General features: G+C 46.1%; 1 protein-coding gene across 7 annotated transcripts in view; it reads right to left on the minus strand.

The window, feature by feature from the left end:
• Positions 1–11,030: 11,030 nt before the first annotated feature.
• Positions 11,031–21,373, minus strand: part of trim37 (tripartite motif containing 37) — a 113,309-nt gene continuing 102,966 nt past the window's right edge. For all 7 annotated transcript variants that reach the window (XM_070856967.1, XM_070856964.1, XM_070856966.1 and 4 more), the window contains one exon: positions 11,031–14,137. In XM_070856967.1, the coding sequence (XP_070713068.1) occupies positions 14,131–14,137 (7 nt within the window). In that variant the 3' untranslated portion in view covers positions 11,031–14,130. The remainder of the gene's footprint in view (positions 14,138–21,373) is intronic.

Genomic DNA, 21,373 nt, shown 5'->3' on the forward strand with positions numbered 1-21,373 from the left:
GTAGCAGCGCCGGTGGACTGCTCCGACCGTCTCGCTTCACCTGTACAGGTAACCTGTAGCACTCCAGCTGTTCACCTGGGCGGATACTGGTTTGACTGTACATCTACCTGGCGTTTGTGGCCTGACTAACCCGTGACGGTACCACCGTACTGGTGCCTGCAGCGGTTCCGATGATAGACCTGTACAGGTACCCACTGTGGTGGTCCGACACTACCTGTCCGACTGTGCACATGTACTGGTGCCTGCAGTTGTGCAGATACTGACTACACCTGTAGCAGTCCGCCTGTACACCTGTACTGGTCTCCACACTCTAGAAACAATCCTTGCTTTGTGACACGTGGTGTTTAACTGAATGCAGCTGGTGGTAGCAAGTAGTTCTTCACTTGGTTTGAATTTCTGTGCCCTTATTTGCTGCTTGCTCAGTAAGTAATGAACTCCCCTCCAACCAGTACCGGTATTTACATGTTCAGTATCTTGTCATTTTTAATGATGGTATCTCTGGTGGTTATAATGTAAAAATTATATATATAAAGGTTTAAAAAAAACTTGATGAACACAAGGAAAAAAGGTGACTACATTATTGTAATTATAACCTGTTTTAATGCCGTTTAGTCTGTGGACATTTTGTGTTCTATGTAATATTTGCTGTGTATTGGAAGTGGTGGAAAACTTTGTATTATAAGCAAAGTTGACAACCCTTTGATTAAAGGGACTGGATCAGTTTGACGCGCCCTTATTTACTCGCTGGGCTGGCCGGTTGTTGGGGAGAGGCGGGGGAGGGAGGCTGTTTTCCAGTAATGTGCTATCTGAATGATTTTTCATTTGAAATTGTCACAACACACAGTCACACATACATCACCGTTCCTTCATCGTCGCTGCGTCCAAATCCTGGAACTCCCTCCCTCACAGCATTGTGGGAGCACCGTCACCACACGGACTGCAGCGGTTCAAGAAAGCACCTTCTCAATGGACAAGGAATATGGGCCTTGTCGGTGACTCTCATATCCTGAGAATAAATATATAAAGAGAATTTTAGCTATGAGGAAAGATTGGATAGGCTGGGGTGGTTATGTTTGGAACAGAGGAGGCTGAGGGGAAACTTAATTGAGGTGTAAAGTATTATGAGGGGCCTAGATAGAGTGGATAGGAAGGATCTATTCCCCTTAGCAGGTCAACAACCAGGGGGCATAGATTTAAAGTCATTGGTAGAAGGATTAGAGGGGATTTGAGGAGAACTTTTTTTCACCCAGAGGGTGGTAGCGGTCTGGCACTCACTGCCTGAAAGGATGGTAGAGACAGAAACCCTTATCACATTTAAACCGTACTCGGATGTGCACTTGAATTGCTGTAACCTGCAGGGCTACGGATCAAGAGCTGGAAAGTGGGATTAGGTTGGATAACTCTTGGTCGGCCGGCACAGACATGATGGGCCGAATGGCCTCCTTCTTTTCTATGATAGCCTCTCCAGAAAGCGTTGTCTCCTTGCCGACACCCTCCTCTACTGAGACCGCGTGGTCATTCCCCCCGAGAGACTATTTGACTGTGGAGGTCGTCTCCAGCCCTGGTGCCGCTGATAATTTTACTTTGTGTTTGCTGGTGGTTGCATGAGATCGATAGCGTGTCAAAAGCTGCCGGAAACGGCATGGGTCTCGCACGATATAAAATTACACAGGGTATACGGCACAGAAACAGGCCATTTGGCCCAACCAGTCCATGCCGGCGTTTATGCTCCACTCGAGCCTCCTCCTAGTTTTCCTCATCTAAAAGTATCAGTATAACCCTCTATTCCCTTCTCCCCCATATACTTGTCTAGCCTCCCCTTAATTGTATCTATACTATCCGCTTCAACCACTCCCTGTGGCAGCGAGTTCCACATTCTCACCACTCTCTCTGGGTAAAGAGGTTTCTTCTGAATTCCCTTTTTGATTTCTTGGTGACTATCTTATATTGATGGCCTCTAGTTATGCTCTTCCCCACAAGTGGAAACATTCTCTCTCTATCTGCTCTATCAAAACCTGTCAATTTTAAAGACCTCTATTAGATCACACCTCAGCCTTTTTTCGTCTGAGCTGAACCAGCAAGAGAAGGCAACAAGTCGTGTCTGCCCGTCCCTGTAGAATATTTAGCTTGTGGAGTCATTAGAAGAGACTTGAAACATGTCATGATTTTAAGAGCTTTAGATCACTAAATAAATGTATTTAGTAAATAGGTGCAGGAGTAGGCCATTCGGCCCTTCGAGCTACATAATCCAGTGAGTTAAAATGCCATGCTTGGTTTAGTAAACTCTGCTGGAAGGTGCACAGATACCGGGCAATGTTCCCCTTTAATATTTTTTGGGTGCCTGGCTGGGCGACCCATTTACGGTTGGGCGAAACTTACCGTTGGCCAAAGCGTGCACGGGACTGGCAGAGAGCTGCGTGGACACCCAGTTGGTGGGAACGTTGATCCCGGGGCACAGTTTCTGCTTTGGGCGCAATCAGGAAATTGCACCCAAAATGTGCTTGGAATTGCGCTGGTTAGGTCACGCTTCAAATTTCTCCCAAAAATCATTTGCCGAATCACAAACGTGAAATCTCACGTGAACCAGCGTGGTTGGGTAATAGAACGTAATCGTTTATTTTTTTTCTTTCCATTAAAAAGAATGCCTTGATGTGTTTAAGAGTGGAAACAGGTGCAGTTTTATTAATACAGCTGACAATGTTTATCACCAAAAGATAAGCATTGTTAATAAGGATGTCTACTCCTCCGCCTAGAATCACAGAATGGTTACAGCACAGAAGGAGGCCATTCGGCCCGTCGAGCCCGTGCCGGCTCTCTGCAAGAGCACTTAAGCCAGTCCCACTCCCCTGCTCTTTCCCCTGCAATTGTTTTCCTTCAGTTACTTACCAATTCCCTTTTGAAAGCCACGATTGAGTCTGCCTCCACCACCCTCTCAGGCCGTGCATTCCAGATCCTAACCACTCACTGCGTAAAAAAGTTTTTCCTCATGTCGCCTTTGGTTCTTTTGCCAATCACCTTAAATCTGTGTCCTCTGGTTCTCAACCCTTCTGCCAATGGGAACAGTTTCTCGCTATCTTCTCTGTCTAGTCCCCTCATGATTTTGAACACCTCGATCAAATCTCCTCTCAACCTTCTCTGCTCCAAGGAGAACAAATCCAACTTCTCCAGTCTCCACGTAGCTGAAATCCCTCATCCCTGGAGCCTGTGAGTGACTTGATTTAAAATCACTGAAAATGAATGAAATTATTCAGTAGTTTCTTTTTAATAGTTTAATTGGTTTGCACTAGTCAGTTTCTCAGTAAATGTTATATTTTTCGATATGAAAGTACCTTTTAAAAACGTGCCTACTTGTGGGGGAATCTAGAACTAGGGGGAATAGTTTCAGAATAAGGGGCCGCCCATTTAAGATGGAGATGAGAAGGAATTTCTTCTCTGAGGGTCGTGAATTTGTGGAATTCTCTGCCCGAGAGCTGTGGAGGCTGGGTCATTGAATATATTCAAGGCGGAGATAGACAGATTTTTGAACGCCAAGAGAGCCGAGGGTTATGGGGAGCGGGCGAGGAAGTGGAGCTGAGTCCATGATCAGATCAGCCATGATATTGAATGGCGGAGCAGGCTCGAGGGCCTGTATGGCCGACTCCTGCTATTTCTATGGGGTTTTTTTATACTCTGGTGCCTGTGGGCTTAAGAAAATGAGCGCAATTTGAAGCGCCTTCCCGCACTCAAATAAACCTGCCCACGCTGGCTGTCCAGGCTTTGCCAGGGGTGTGAGGAGGTGTTGGTGCCAGGGGAACTGTGCACAACTCACTTCCCTCAATAAAAAGAAATTGTCAGTGAGGTTGGAGACTGAATCAGCCGGCCATCTGTTTCCCGCTGTGAGTACACACACACACTCAAACTTAAAATGCATAAAGAACAAGAGGCAAAAACTAAAAGGTAATGATTATAGATAACTTTTAAAGGCTTGTAAATGGAACCTCTCTGTCCTGTACATGGTTACTTTCAATCTTAGCTGTCAGATAGCATATCGAAGCTACATAATTTCTCGCCATTAAATTATATATAATGACATTCAATCGCTCTACTTTGAATACCTGTGAGTCATCAGAGCAGGATGACTCACACTAGGCTTGGGAGGCAGATTTTAGACTGCAGCATTAGGTTTTAAAAAAACATACAGCTGGTATCAATTGCTTGGAAATAATTACTTTGAGTAGTTTGATATTGTCAGCAATTCCTATATTTCAGAAGACGGTTACCCTCGATAGGGACTGAGGACGGACAAGACCAGGAAACCCAGCATCAAGTCCCTGTCTGATGGATTAACACTTACTCCTCGCTTTCATCCCGCGGTTTATCAAAGGCAGCCATTTATTTATTTCAAAATAGTTACACAGGAATTTTGTACAAATATGTTCACTGCTCCCACTCCCCAAGTTCAGCCCCTGTTTTAATGATTCATTCCCAAGGTGGAAGGCTCGCGTGAGTCGATGAAGCATTCCAGTCTCAATCAAATTGCAACACACTTGTTTCTTTGCTATTTATCAAACGGATTCAACAATATTTGCTCCTTTTGTATTGTTCTTCCTGCCTTGTAACTCGTGGAGGGCAAAATAAAGGATGCTGGACGATAAGATATTAAATAAATAGGTGTGCGTGAGAGAGAGAGAGAGAGACAGACAGACAGTCAGACGGAGAGAGACAGACAGTCAGATCGAGATAGACTGGGAGAGAGAGACAGACATAATTAGAGACACAGACCGATGGAGAGACAGACAGTCAGAGAGAGAGAGACCACCAGAGACAGACTGACCAACAGAGTTACAGTCAGAGACAGACAGACAGAGACAGACTGACCAACAGAGTTACAGTCAGAGACAGACAGACAGAGACAGACTGACCAACAGAGTTAGAGACAGCGAGAGAGACAGTCAGCGAGAGTCAGAGAGACCAAGAGAGACAGACTGACCAACAAACAGAGTTACAGACAGTTAGAGAGAGACAGTCAAAGAGAGAGAGAGACAGTCCGAGAGAAACAGACCAACAGACAGAGACAGAGAGAAAATGAAAGTGACCTACTAAAACTACAGGAACAAATTTCAAAAGGAACGTTTCCCCTTTCCCCAGAGAGCAGCCATTAACTGGCCCCTTCAGGTTGTTGGCGGTGTTGTGTTGCAGGTTATCGCCAACTTACACAAGTATTCCTCATTTCCTTTGCTTCTCCTACTTTATACTTTCTCCGATCGCCAAACCTGTTGGGGGCACAGAGGGCTCATCCTTGGAGAGAGGTCTCTGTTGCTTCTGCTGTTACCTTGTCCTTTACAGAGGAGAAATCCACCAGGCTCTGGAGGAACTTGTCATTCGGATTACAGATGGGAATCCATATTCCACATATTGGTGCACCAGCCCATCGTAATATGAAAGTGCCAAGACTCAATTCCACAATTACTGGTTAAAAAAAAATAACTTGCAGTTCTCTAGCGCCTTTCATGACCTCAGGATGTCCCAAAATGCTTTACAGCACTGTTGTAATGTCGCGGGATGCGACAGCCCGTTTGCGCACAGCAAGGTCTCACCAGCTGTACTGTAACAATGACCACATAATTCTTTTTAGTGATATTGATTGAGAGATAAATATTGGCCAGGCCACTGAGAGAATTCCCATGCTCTTCTCAAAATAGTGCCATGGGATCTTTTATGTCCACCTGAGAGGACAGACGGGGCCTCAGTTTATTGCCTCATCCGAAAGACGGCATTTCTGACAGTGCTGCACTCCCTCAGCACTGCACTGGAGTGTCTGCCTGGATTTTGTGCTCAAGTCTCTGGAGTGGACTTGAATCTATGACCTTTTAACTGAGAGGTGAGGGTGCTGCCCACTGAGCTACTGGCTTCTGTTAATTTGACCAAGTAGCCATCACTCATATCAAGAACTTAAGAAATAGGAGCAGGAGTAGGCCATTTGGCCAATGGCTGATCTGATCTTGGCCTCAACTCGCAGTTCCCTGCCTGTTTCCCATTTGACGCCCCTATAGTTCAAGAATCTGTCTATCTCCACCTTAAATATACTCAATGACCGAGCCTCCACAGCTCACTGGGATAGGGAATTCCACAGATTCACGACCCTCAGAGAAGAAATTCCTCCTTATTTCCGTTTTAAATGGACGACCCCTTATTCTGAAACTCTGCCCTCCCCCCCCACCCTAGATTCTAGATTCTCCCATGAGAGCCTCGGCAGAGACTGTTGGCACACGGTTTCGACCGTAAGGAGCACCAGTCGCACTCGATCCTCTCCGCACTTTCCAACAGGTGTCACTCAATGCCGATGGTAAATCGCGCAACACGGTTTCCCCTTGGCAGCAGGAGTCCATGACATTCCCACTGCTACCCCAGGTGGGATCAGATGAACACAGATCCAGGATTTGCTGAGGTGCAATGGCTTTGTTACACACTGGGTAATGCATTTATACACAGCAAACGAGCCAAAGGTGGGCAGAGGAAACGTTACAGGGACACCCTCAAAGCCTCCCTGATAAAGTGCAACATCACCACTAACACCTGGGAGTCCCTGGCCAAAGACCACCCCATGTGGAGAAGTGCATCCGGGAGGGCACTTAGCAATTCGAGTCTCATCGCCGAGAGCGTGCAATAATCAAGCACGGGCAGCGGAAGGAGCGTGCGGCAAACCAGTCCCACCCACCCCTTCCCTCAACGACTATCTGTCCCACCTGTGACTCTCGTATTGGACTGTTCAGCCACCAACGAACTCACTTCAGGAGTGGAAGCAGGTCTTCCTCGATTCCGAGGAACTGCCTATGATTATGATGATGACGACATAGGAACAGGAGGTGGCCCTTTAGTCCCTCAAGCCTGTTCCGCCACTCAGTGAGATCATGGCTGATCTGTGACCTGTTGCCCCATATCCCTTAATACATCAGGTTAACAGAAATCTATAAATCTTAGATTTAAAATTAACTGACCCAGCATCAATTGCCATTTGCGGACGAAAGTTCCAAACTTCTACCACCCTTTGCGTGTAGAAGTGTTTCCTAAATGTTCGAACTTTGCTCCTGAAAAGCCCGACTCTGATTTTTAAGCTAGGTCCCCTCGTCCTAGATTCCCCAACCAGCAGAAATAGTTTCTCTCTATTAGTTCCCTTTAATATCTTGAAAACTTCGATCAAATCGTTCCTTAACCTTCTAAATTCCAGGGATTACGACCCTAGTTTGTGTAGTGCATGGAGAGCTCACTTGGGTAATGCAACAGGGACAGAATGCACGATGAGCAGTGGGAGACCAAGTCTCGTTCACTTGTGCTGGCCCGAGGGGAGAAAGCAGCCAAGTTAGGTTTACAATCATCGCAACTCCAAAAGTAAATTACATCCTGCAAATTATTCCCATATATACATATCCCGGGGTCAATTATGGTGCATTAATGGATATTTCTTGGGTTGGCATACCTTTAGTTCACAGAAATCTTATCAATCTTAGACTTCACCTCACAGCAATATATTTCGGTCTTGTATTCTGATGGAGGTAGGCGGTGAAAATAGCGTGAGAGACCTGATTTTATGGGAGATTAAAAGTAAACTGCGCAAAACTCACATTTTACCAATTACCTGTACATTTTTTTAAAATCTAGCCGAGAATTCTACTGGACTCCCCTCCAAGAAGAGTGGAGAATTCTCCCAGAGCCATACCCTTCTCTACCAAATGTTTACTGTGTTGCTGAATATTGTGGCCCCCTCCTCTCTATGCACGCATCATCACCATCTTTAATAGACCACGCCACCCCCAAAAAACCTTCCCTGTATACATTTATGCTTCTGGAACTGTTGAATGACACGTGACCAGTAATAGCGAACAAACAGAAATAGTTCTTTTGATGATGCGACCTTCCCAAGAATTTTAGACTGGTCCCGTCTCAAAGTGCTGCATCAAGTGGCAAGATGTAGAGCTGGCATACAAGGCTGAAGATATTGTCTCAGAATTTGCTGGAGCAGGGCATCTTGTACCATGCCCAGTTAGATATTTTTTCCTCACCCTTCAGCTCTTGCTGCAAGTTGCTGGAAATGCAACAGGGCAACTGGGACCCAGTGTAAGCTGTGGCTCAGTGGGCAGCACACTGGCCTTGGAGTTAGAAGGTTGTGTGTTTCAAGTCCCACTCCAGGAACTTAAGCACATAAATCTAGGTTGACACTCCAGTGAGGTACTACCGCACTGTCCCAGGTGCTGCCTTTTGGATGAGACATTAAACCAAGGCCCCATCTGCTCTCTCAGGTGGACGTAAAAGATCCCATGGCACTATTTCATAGAAGAGCACGGGAGTTATCCCCAGTGCCCTGGCCAATATTTATCCCTCAATCAACATCACTAAAAAAAGAGATTATCTGGTCATTATCACATTGCTGTTTGTGGGAGATTGCTGTGCGCAAATTGACTGCTGCATTTCCCACATTACATAAAAAATAGGAGTAGACCATTTGGCCCCTTGAGCTTGCTCCACCATTCAATAAGATCATGGCTGATCTGATCATGGACTTGGCTCCACTTCCGTGCCTGTTCCCCATAATCCTTTTTGCTCAAAAATCTGTCTATCTAGTGACTACATTCCAAAAGTACTTAATTGGCTGCAAAGTGCTTTGAGATGGGTGGTCATGAAAGACTATATAAATGTAAATATTTTCTTTTTTGGTGAACAACAGGACCAACAGTCTATCTCCTTAACCAGAAATTTAAAAAAAAATTATTCACAGGATGTGGGCACTCCGGCATTCATCGCCCATCCCGAATTGCCCTCGAGAAGATGGTGGTGAGCTGCCTTCTTGAACCGCTGCAGTCCGCGTGGTGAAGGTGCTCCCACAGTGCTGTTAGGGAGGGAGTGCCAGGATTTTGAGCCAGCGACGATGAAGGAACGGCGATCTATTTCCAAGGCAGGATGATGTGGAACTTGCACATAGTGGTGTTCCCATTTAGAAGTTAGAGAGAGCAATGGCGGAGAAGGCAACAGAATGAATTAGTCAAAGCAAACATAGAAAAATAAATAAGAGGGAAGGAAGATTGGATTAAGTGAGAAAAAGGCAACGGAAAAGCAAGAATGTGTTATTTCAAATCTCCAGAACAATTTACTACCTGTAGGAATAAGACTCCCTTTGTCAATTGCTCCCTTTCTGGGCTGGAGAGTTTGAGTGACATTGCAGAAATAAAACACGCCATCAAACGGGCCTGCTGCTCTTCAGTCCCAGCCCTGACTCTCGGAGGCGAGTTTAAAATGTGCAGATGGAGCAAGTTCACGGAGACTGAGGGCGAGCTGCCGTCTGTGCGAAGCCAATTGTAAATCGCCCAGCAATTTGTGGCGATTCGCAACTCACGAGATATCTCTCCCTTGCTGTGGATTGTACAATTAACTCTTAACACCGGCAAGTGCCCTCAAACTCGCTGCTATTTTTGCCAGCAAATTCTGGCCCATTATATATAATTATTTATTTTAAAAAGTTGTGTGTCTGGACAATTGACCTTCCAATGAAGGGCACGCACCCTTAAATTATCACCCCGGCTCTGTCTATTGTCAAGAGGATGGGTGGGATGGATAACCTGCTCCTAAAGCCACACAAGTGTTTCATTATTAAAACAGAGAAAGCTGGAAATCTCAGCAGCTCAGGCAGCATCTGTGGAGAGCGAAACAGTTAACGTTTCAGGTCAGTGACTCTTCGTCAGAACTGGCCAATGTTCGCAATGAACAGATTCTTGAGCAGAGAGGGGGAGGGGAGGAAAGAACAAAAGGGAAGGTCTGAGAGTGTTTTATTAGCCTGCAGACCTGAGGAGGCATCTGGTGCAGGTTGGAGAGTTAACGTGCAATTCCATCCTCCACTCACAGCGCCTGGTGGACATTTCTGACCAACCGAGACGCGTGCTTACAATTGAAGAATACTTGCAGACCATCACTCATTTCTAAACCATCGTCTTCATTTTATTGGTCTCGATGGTTTTGTGACGACTCAAAGTGTCTCGAAGCCTGAACAAATAGTTGATCCTCCCCTCATATCCATTACCAAAGCTGCCTGCATCGTGCAACCTCAGCTACAACTTCACACACAAACAAAATGTCGACATCTGCTTTCCATTTGGGCGCCTGTGCTCAGGGCTGTGACGCGCTGTCAGAGAGCCACCGTTCAGATCAAACATTTCATTTGAGCCCCATCTGCCTGCTCAGGTGAGATTTTTTTTAAATTCCACGACAGCACTGCTAAGAGTCATGGTCTTGGTCGCCGTTCCACCCCGTGACCAATACCCGCTCATTTACTTCATTGCTGTTTGTGGGATCTTCCTGTGTAATACGGCAGCCTCAGCAGCGAACAGACTCAAGACATAATCCACCCTGCGCCAGGCGCTGGGAGAAGTTCTCAAGTGAGCAGGCAGGGCAGAAATGCTTTGCTAAAACCATCGACACCAGTCACTCATGCTTTGCTGATTTAAAAAAATCGTCACTATCCTTGTGCGGTAGCATACCACTGCAGGAGGGAGAGGGCTTGCAACGCGGGCAGGCACAGCAGGAGAGGTGAAGGAGTGGCAAGAGTTTGTAGAAGGAAGTGACAGGGCCCAGGAGAGGCGGGAGTCTGGGGCCCAGAAGAGGTGAGGGCCCTAGGGGCAGCACAGGCCAGTCCACACTGCGATGCGTGTACACGCTCAGTCCGTGCAGCAGAGCAGGTCTCCAGTCGTCTTGGGTAACCCTTGCCACTGGACCAAGGCCTAGCTCTGTCAAGCCCGTGTGGTGGCTGGTGTGCAACAGCCACCACACGTTAAAAAAATCCACGCACAGGCATCTTCCACCCTTCAGGATCCGGAATATTAGGTCCTTCATTGAAACACCTGTGAACTCATCCTTTTTGGCGTGGAAGCAAGTCACCCTCACTTTGAGGGACTGCCTATGATGATGTTGATATCTGGTGGCGGGTGTTCCACCCCTCGGAAATGTGTCTTGCCAGAATGCCCACCCTGCCCAGAGGAAACAGACCCCGACCAACAGTGTGCATCGTTCAGTTTTATTAACAAAAACAAAGTGCAGAAATGTGGTCATGTAAACACAATGGAGACAGGATTTAAAAAGCAAACACTGAATACACTATACAAACAAAGCAGGGCTTTCTATACAGTACTGCACAGTCCAAGGTACATCACATTCAGACACAATGCCAACATGCATCTCAGAAACAGGGCGCTGTGCACTGCAATTCAGACAGGTAAAACGATCAAGTAAAATTCAGTACTGTACACCGGTAGTCAGCTCGCTACTACATGGGTTAGACTGCCAACAGTGATTTACCAAGGAGGTGCCGCAAGTTCCCTCAATGGGGAATCCCTCAAAGCGCTGAAGAGCTACGGCCCCAAAATGTGTGTTTAAAAATCAATGTGAATTGAAATGTTAAATACATTACAGGCACAATACGAGGGGGGGGTTTACAGAAAATAATCTGCTTCCCAGTGCAAGCTGGGCAAATCGTGCCGTTCGCCACACACCCACTCATTGCCGTTCAACAAAAGAAAAATTGTGAACACTAGAAACCACGTGTGTAAAAAAAAAAAAAAAATCAGACAATACGTGGTAGGTCGGTGAGCATCAGAGACAGAAGGGTGAAGGGTCCCACGCAGAGCCAAATCTTCAATTGTCACACGCTGACAGAAAATGTTGGAATAGCTGTTATTTCAGCAATATGCGAATGTTTGATTCTGGGTACAATTAAAGACTGACCTTCGACAGAGACGTCGTTAAAACCCCCCCCCCCCAACCTGAACGCAAATCTATAACACAATTTATGTGCCGTGACATATGAATAACGTTTTGGTTTGGGGGGGGGGGGGAAAAGAGAAGAGAGAATGAAAACATCTAACATAGGCGCACTACCACAGAATTTGTGTCAAGATTTCTCTCGACAGAAAGGCACCAGCTCTTTAACCAGCAGCTTTGAGAATCTCGCTACACATCTCTGGAGAATTCCCAGAGGAAAACAGTGGTTTTGCACTACTGAGGTACATCTACATAACAAAGGAACACGACAAAACGATTGCCTGTTGGGCTTGCTGTAAGGAAACACATTTGGCAGAGTAAGTGTACAATAGTGGGCTGCACAGAATAGCTGCTCGGAAGGAGATAGAATAAATAAATAAAATGGTACTTTCACTGTAAATAAATTAATGTGAAGGCATTTTGTTGGAATCTTGACCCAGAAACAATCCATAACCGACAAACAATTGGGTGTAATAAAAAAGATAAAATAAACTGGGAGTTCAGCTGCAAAACATTCCCAACATTGATACAGTATGTTCAGTTTTAGTTTTGAAGACTCCTGGAGCTCAGTGGTTCCTGTAACACTGCTCACCACCAGACCACTCAGCTTTCCTACACAGCTCTGCACAAGAGGTGGAGGTGCTGAGCAATCTGGTGACACTAGACCAGGGAGTATAAATGATGCCAAGGAGCAGAATCTTTGCTCAGAAATACTTTGTGCACAGTACCACCATGTATCAGGGCTGCAAATCTATGATTGTAATGGTGTTGATGATGAGGACGACAGGGCAAGTGAAATCGCAGAGCCACAGTGCAACTTTAGCGATGCAGAGGGGCCAATGGGCTGGCAGTTAAGTATGACCAGTTAGAACACAGGCACGTAACAGTAATTGAGCCCAGTGAGACCACAGTGTTCAGGTAACTGCTAAAATACACATTAGGTTAAAGGACAGGAAGCATAAAGCCTAGACATGCATAGTTCAACCGTACTACTTTCCTCATTAGTAGGTATTTGTTCAACCTAACACTCCAGTCTGTGTCCGCTGCATTTGTAGGATGAAATCTAGGGACAGGGAAAATACAACACTTCACTATGGATGTCCCTCATGAATCTAATTTGGTCTTTGAGTCACAGCACGCATGAATTACAGGCTCAGCTTGCATCAACCAATAACACCTACCTATTTCTTTATTAGTCTGGTTTATTAGTCCATTAGTCCATGCACATAGGTTATTTTACAATCTCTCAACCATCAGTAACAGACAGACAGCGGTTTGACACACATAAAAGACACGCCCAAGAGGCACATTAGAGCTCTTGGGTTAGGGCAATGCACCGCCATTCCTCACACAGCAACTCCCCAATCTCAGCCATGCCACCCTGTGGGGGGGGGGGGGGGGGGGCGGGGTTAGGTGCCTACACAGGAGGGTCACTGTCTGTCGCTAATGCTCAGCTCCCAGTAGCTGGGCTGCGGGGGCGGGAGGACTGAGAATGCAGCAGGAGCCCTGGGCACAGGGTTGCCTGCTCACTGTTCTGGCCAAATAAACGGGAGATTAGAGGCAGAAGTGAATAGCCATACAAAGCAAAAGTTATTCTACCGACAGTTGAGGCCAAAGAACAAACGGAAGTTTTACTAAAGACAGCAAGGAGATTGCTGGAGAAAGGTTATTCGTACTCGCTCCGGGAAGAATACTGGGATTGGCTCACAGGTCAGCCATGCTAAAACTCACGGCAGAGAGAGCACCAATAATCCGATGTACAGAATATTAATGCCCATTCTCAGCGGCTGGGCTGCTCGTGTCTACATTTGAAGGGGTATATAACATACGATGGGAGTATTTGGACAGTTGCTTCAGTTAGAGAACCTCCCTCTCTCCCACTGCATCACACTCACGAGAGAACTGTCGCAACTCACACTCTCCTTTTACAGTTAAACCGGTTTGGATTGGCTGGGTTTTGTTCAGAAGATGCAGCTGAAATCCTGGAACACATTCTGGAAGGGCCGCTTTACGCCAGGCTTGTGGTGGAGCCCCGTCATCGTTGAAGGGAACATTCAGCCCGGGTGTTGCACTGTCCGCAGGTATGGCTGCATAACTTACAACCCATTGATGAAAGAAGAGTAATAAGTCCATTGGTGCAACCTTTACTGGAATCTTGCTTCATCAACATACAGCTGGTGTAGTGCATGAGTAACAGACAAGCATTAGTTTCACAGGGGATGTTACAGGGAACAGATTATTTCCTTTATCCTACTTATTAAAGAGGAGCAAACTCCTTTAGCATTCCTCATTCTCTTTCCATGCTTTCACTGCAATTTGGGTAAAAAATATCTTCCGTGTACGAGGTCCTTATGATCTGTGGTGAAAAAGACCAAGAGTAAAAAATCAATGGGAGGTGTTTGAGTGGTCAGATTATTTATCTCTGTACTCGCTGTCCAGTTGCAGGGGCTCTGCCATTGCAGTCCTGTAACTAGCTGCTCCCCCATCATTCAACCTCCGAGTACCCCTTTCCCTCTGCAGAGGCAGTAGTTGGCCTTGGCTGATTGTGTCATGTGCTGCAGATCCCCTCCCCCATGCTCGGAGATATTAATACTACTAGGCAGTCCCTCTTAAAGAGGATGACGTTCTTTACACCAAAAAAAGATGGGATCACAGGTGTTACAATGAATTACACCTTAAAGGGTGGAAAATGCCTGTGCGTGGATTTAAAAAAAAACAAGTGGTGACCGTTGCACAGCACACCAGCCACCACACGGGCTTGACAGAGCGAGGTCTTGGTCCAGTGGCGAGGATGACCAAGACGACTGGAGACCAAGCTCTGTTGCGCCTCCCCTGGGCTCCGACCCCGCTGCTGTTATATGCTGCGCCGCTTCTGTGGTACTCGGAGATATTAATACACCATTACAGACAGTGCGGCAGTCACTAATCACTGTCTGACTTCTCCCAGACTGGGTGCAGAGAGTGAAACACACAACAAACTGCCCAGCGGGTCTCCCAAACCAACCGCACTTTATCAGCCCCCAACATATTTAGAAGAAAATACATTTTTGCCAGATAACATCCTCAAAGTTCACACACAAAAAAAGCAGCTATTTGACCAAGGTATTGGGGTGTTTGGCACATAGAAAATAGGTGCAGGAGTAGGCCATTCGGCCCTTCAAGCCTACACCACCATTCAATAAGATCATGGCTGATCATTCCCTCAGTACCCCTTTCCTGCTTTCTCTCCATACCCCTTGATCCCTTTAGCCGTAAGGGTCATATTTAACTCCCTCTTGAATATATCCAATGAACTGGCATCAACAACACTCTGCGGTAGGGAATTCCATAGGTTATCATCTCAGTCCTAAATGGCTTACCCCTTATCCTAAGACTGTGTCCCCTGGTTCTGGACTTCCCCATCATCGGGAACATTCTTCCTGCATCCAACTTGTCCAGTCCTGTCAGAATCTTATAAGTTTCTATGAGATCTCCTCTCATCCTTCTAAACTCCAGTGTATAAAGGCCAAGTTGACCCAGTCTCTCGCTTATACGTCAGTCCCGCCATCCCAGGAATCAGTCTGGTGAACCTTCGCTGCACTCCCTCAATAGCAAGAACATCCTTCCTCAGATTAGGAGTCCAAAACTGAACACAATATTCCAGGTGAGACCTCACCAAGGCTCTGTACAACTGCAATAAGACCTCCCTGCTCCTATACTCAAATCCCCTAGCTATGAAGGCCAACATACCATTTGCCTTCTTCACCGCCTGCTGTACCTGCATGCCAACTTTCAATGACTGATGAACCATGACACCCAGGTCTCATTGCACCTCCCCCTTTCCTAATCTGTCGCCATTCAGATAATATTCTGCCTTCGTGTTTTTGCCCCCAAAGTGGATAACCTCACATTTGTCCACATTATACTGCATCTGCCATGCATGTGCCCACTCACCTAACCTGTCCAAGTCACCCTGCAGCTTTTTAGCGTCCTTCTCACAGCTCACACCGCCACCCTATTTAATGTCATCTGCAAACTTGGAGATATGACACTCAATTCCTTCATCTAAATCATTAATGTATATTGTAAACAGCTGGGGTCCCAGCACTGAGCCCTGCGGCACTCCACTAGTCACTGCCTGCCATTCTGAAAAGGACCCGTTTATCCTGACTCTCTGCTTCCCGTCTGCCAACCAGTTCTCTATCCACATCAGTACATTACCCCCAATACCATGTGCTTTGATTTTGCACACCAATCTCTTGTGTGGGACCTTGTCAAAAGCCTCTTGAAAGTCCAAATACACCACATCCACTGGTTCTCCCTTGTCCACTCTACTAGTTACATCCTCAAAAAATTCCAGAAGATTTGTCGAGCATGATTTCCCTTTCATAAATCCACGCTGACTTGGACCGATCCTGTCATTGCTTTCCAAATGAGCTACTATTTCATCCTTAATAATTGATTCCAACATTTTCCCCATTACTGATATCAGGCTAACCGGTCTATAATTACCCGTTTTCTCTCTCCTTCCCTCCTTTTTTAAAACAGTGGTGTTACATTAGTTACCCTCCAGTCCATAGGAACTGATCCAGATAGACTGTTGGAAAATGATCACCAATGCATCTACTATTTCTATGGCCACTTCCTTAAGTACTCTGGGATGCAGACTATCAGGCCCCGGGGATTTATCAGCCTTCAATCCCATCAATTTCCCACTTTATAAGGATATCCTTCAGTTCCTCCTTCTCACTAGACCCTCGGTCCCATAGTACTTCCGGAAGGTTATTTGTGGCTTCCTTCGTGAAAACAGAACCAAAGTTTTTGTTTAACTGATCCGCCATTTCTTTGTTCCCCATTATAAATTCACCTGAATCTGACTGACTATGTTTGTTTTCACTAATCTTTTTCTCTTCACATATCTATAGAAGCTTTTGCAGTCACGTTTTTATGTTCCCGGCAAGCTTCCTCTCAATCTATATTCCCCCTCCTAATTAAACCCTTTGTCCTCCTCTGCTGTATTACAAAATTTTCCCAGTTCTCAGGTTTGTTGCTTTTTCTGGCCAATTTATATGCCTCTTCCTTGGATTTAACACTATCCTTAATTTCCCTTGTTAGCCACGGTTGAGCCACCTTCCCAGTTTTATTTTTTACTCCAGACAGGGATGTATAATTGTTGAAGTTCATCCATGTGATGAACTGTATCGCAACCGGGAGTCAGTGTCTACAGCACAGGTGGTCGGGGGTGGCAGAAATCAAACTTTTCCCAAATAACCAGTCAACTAGAGTTTTATCATGTGCCTGCATTAGTTTGTATTAAGCATCGTGTTCAATTGATAGCCCAAGTCAGAAAGTTGTAGGTTTAAGCCCCACTCCTCGATTGAGCACAATGCAGGGTGAGGCTTCAGTGTACGGAGCGAGTACCGCACTGCCAATGGCGGGACCGAGGGACGTGAGGGTGCATAAGAAGCCAGAGCTGGAGGAACACAAGAGTTCTTGGAGGGTTGTAAGGCTGGAGGAGGTTACAGAGCTAGGGAGGGGAGAGGCCATGGAGAGTTCTGAACACGAGGATGAGAATTTTAAAATTGAGGCATTGATGGACCGGGAGGTAACCAGGAGGGTTGATGAGGGTAGTGCGTTTGATGTAGTGTATATGGATTTCAGCAAGGCTTTTGATAAGGTCTCACATGGCAGACTGGTCACAAAAGTAAAAGCCCATGGGATCCAGGGCAAAGTGGCAAGTTGGATCCAAAATTAGCTCAAAAGCAGGAAGCAGAGGGTAAACATAGAAAATAGGAGCAGTAGTAGGCTATTCGGCCCTTCGAGTCTGCACCGCCATTCAATATAGTTGATGGCTGTTTTTGTGACTGGAAGGCTGTTTCCAGTGGGATTCTGCAGGGCTCAGTACTTGGTCCCTTGTTTTTTGTGGTATACATCAATGATCTCGACTTGAATTTAGGGGGTATAATTAAGAAGTGTGCATATGATACTAAAATTGGCTGCGTGGTTGATAATGAAGAAGAAAGCTATAGACTGCAGGAAGATATCAATCAACTGGTTAGGTGGGCAGAACAGTGGCAAATGGAATTTAATCCGGAGAAGTGTGAGGTAATACATTTGGGGAGGGCTAACAAGGAAAGGGAATACACATTAAATGGTAGGACACTGAGAAGTGTAGAGGAACAAAGGGACCTTGGAGTGCATGTCCACTGATCCCTGAAGGTAGATAAGGTGGTTAAGAAGGCATACGGAATGCTTGCCTTTATTAGTCGGGGCATGGAATTCAAGAGCAAGGACATTATGTTTGAACTGTATAAAACACTGGTTAGGCCACAGCTGGAGTACTGCATGCAGTTCTGGTCACCGCATTAGACGAAGGACGTGATTACACTGGAGAGGGTACAGAGGAGATTTATGAGGATGTTGCCGGGAATGGAGAATCTTGGTTATGAGGACAGATTGGATAGGCTGGGTTAGTGAAGACAAACATAGGTCCCTTGCAGTCGGATTCAGGTGAATTTATAATGGGGAACAAAGAAATGGCAGACCAACTGAACAAATACTTTGGTTCTGTCTTCACGAAGGAAGACACAAATAACCTTCTGGGAGTATTAGGGGACTAGTGAGGGTCTAGTGATAAGGAGGAACTGAAGGATATCTTTATAAGGCGGGAAATTGATGGGATTGAAGGCCGATAAATCCCCGGGGCCTGATAGTCTGCATCCCAGAGTACTTAAGGAAGTGGCCCTAGAAATAGTGGATGCATTGGTGATCATTTTCCAACAGTCTATCGACTCTGGATCAGTTCCTATGGACTGGAGGGTAGCTAATGTAACATCACTTTTTAAAAATGGAGCGACAGAGAAAGCAGGTAATTATAGACCGATTAGCCTGACATCAGTAGTGGGGAAAATGTTGGAATCTATTAAGGATGAAATAGCAGGATCGGTCCAAGTCAGCATGGGTTTATGAAGAGGAAATCATGCTCGACAAATCTTCTGGAATTTTGAGAGGATGTAACTAGTAGAGTGAACAAGGGAGAACCAGTGGATGTGGTGTATTTGGACTTTCAAAAGGCTTTTGACAAGGTTCCACACAAGAGATTGGAGTGCAAAATCAAGGCACATGGTATTGGGGGTAATATACCGATGTGGATAGAGAACTGGTCGGCAGACAAGAAGCATAGTCAGGATAAACGGGTCTTTTTCAGAATGGCAGGCAGTGACTAGTGGAGTGCCGCAGGGCTCAGTGCTGGGACCCCAGCTCTTTACAATATACATCAATGATTTGGATGAAGGAATTGAGTGTAATATCTCCAAGTTTGCAGATGATACTAAACTGGGTGGCGGTGAGAGCTGTGAGGGGGACGCTAGGAGACTGCAGGGTGACTTGGACAGGTTAGGCGAGTGGGTAAATGCATGGCAGATGCAGTATAATGTGGATAAATGTGAGGTTATCCACTTTGGTGGCAAAAACACGAAGAGAGTATTATCTGAATGGCAGCAGATTAGGAAAAGAGGAGGTGCAACGAGACCTGGGTGTCATGGTTCATCAGTCATTGAAAGTTGGCATACAGGTACAGCAGGCGGTGAAAAAGGCAAATGGTAAGTTGGCCTTCATAGCTAGGGGATTTGAGTATAGGAGCAGGGAGGTCTTACTGCAGTTGTACAGGGCCTTGGTGAGGCCTCGCCTGGAATATTGTGTTCAGTTTTGGTCTCCGAATCTGAGGAAGGACGTTCTTGCTGTTGAGGGAGTGCAGCAAAGGTTCACCAGACTGATTCCCGGGATGGCAGGACTGACATATGAGGGGAGACTGGATCAACTGGGCCTTTATACATTGGCGTTTAGAAGAATGAGAGGGGATCTCATAGAAACATAAGATTCTGACGGGACGGGACAGTTTAGATGCGTGTAGAATGTTCCCGATGTTGGGGAAGTCCAGAACCAGGGAACACAGTCTTAGGATAAGGGGTAGGCCATTTAGGACTGAGATGAGGAGAAACCTCTTCACTCAGAGTTGTTAACCTGTGAATTCCCTGCCGCAGAGCATTGTTGATGGCAGTTCATTGGATATATTCAAGAGGGAATTAGATATGGCCCTTACGGCGAGAGGGATCAAGGGGTATGGAGAGAAAGCAGGAAAGGGGTACTGAGGGAATGATCAGCCATGATCTTATTGAATGGTGGTGCAGGTTTGAAGGGCTGAATGACCTACTCCTGCACCTATTTTCTATGTTTCTATGTTTCCCTTGGAACAGAGGAGGTTGAGGGGAGACCTCATTGAGGTGTCTAAAATTATAAGGGATCTGGATATAGAAGATAAAAAGGGCCTATTTCCCTTAGCAGAGGGGTCAACAAGTAGGGGGCATAAATTTAAAGTAATTGGTAGAAGGTTTAAAGGGGATTTGAGGGGAAATTTCTTCACCCAGAGGTTTGTGGGGGTCTGGAACTCACTGCCTGAAAGTGTGGTAGAGGCAGAAACCCTCACCACATTTAACAAGTACTTGGATGTGCACTTGAAGTGCTGTAACCTGCAGGGCTACGGACCGAGAGCTGGAAAGTGGGATTAGGCTGGATAGCCTCTTGTTGGCCGGCGGGGACACAATGGGCCGAAATATCCTCCTTCCGTGTTGCAAATTTCTAGTTTTCTATGAGCCAATGTCGGTCAGCGAGTACTGGGTTGATGGGAGAATTAGGATATGGGCAGCATAGTTTTGGACAAGCTCAAATTTATGGAGGGTGGAAGATGGGAGGCTGGCCAGGAGAGCAAGGTAACAAAAGCACGGACAGGGCAGTCCCACTCAGCTAGACGAGGTGAGGTGCTGGTAGAGGATGGTGCGATCAACCGTATCAAAGGCTCCAGACAGGTCGGGAATAACGAGGGGGCATGGTGCACCACTGGAGTCAGCTGTGGCTCAGTGGACAGCACACGTGGCTCTCAGTCAGAAGGTTGTGGCTTCAAATCCCACTCCAGGGACTTCAGAACATAAATCTAGGCTGACACTCCAGTGCAGTGCTGAGGGAGTGCTGCACTGTCGGAGGTGCTGTCTTTTGGATGAGACATTAAACCGAGGCCCCGTCTGCCCTCTCAGGTGGATGTAAAAGATCCCATGGCACTATTTTGAAGAAAAGCAGGGGAGTTATCCATGGTGTCCTCACCAATATTTATTCCAGAATCAACATAACAAAAAACAGATTATCTGATCATTATCACCTTGTTGTTTGTAGAAGCTTGCTGTGCGCGCAAGTTGGTTGCTGCGTTTCCCACATTACAACAATGACAACACTTCAAAAGTACTTCATTGGCTGTAAAGCGCTTTGAGACGTCCGGTCGGCATGGAAAGAGCTATATAAATGCAAGTCTTTCTTTCTTTTACCACTGTCAGTTACATTTGTGACTTTGATCAGTACTGTGGCGAGGGCAGAACCCACAATGGAGGGGTTCAAACCAGGAATTGCAGGAAAGATGTGCACGATTTGGGAGACACTAACACATTAAGATTCTGAAGGAAAGGGAGATTGGAGATGGGGCAGTGGTTTGCAAGGACAGAAGGGTCATGGGTAGGAGTTTTTTTTTTGAGGAGGGGGATGATGATGATGACAGATTTGAAAGGGT

Source organism: Pristiophorus japonicus, chromosome 16, assembly GCF_044704955.1.
Source record: "Pristiophorus japonicus isolate sPriJap1 chromosome 16, sPriJap1.hap1, whole genome shotgun sequence".
Classification (NCBI taxonomy): domain Eukaryota; kingdom Metazoa; phylum Chordata; class Chondrichthyes; family Pristiophoridae; genus Pristiophorus; species Pristiophorus japonicus.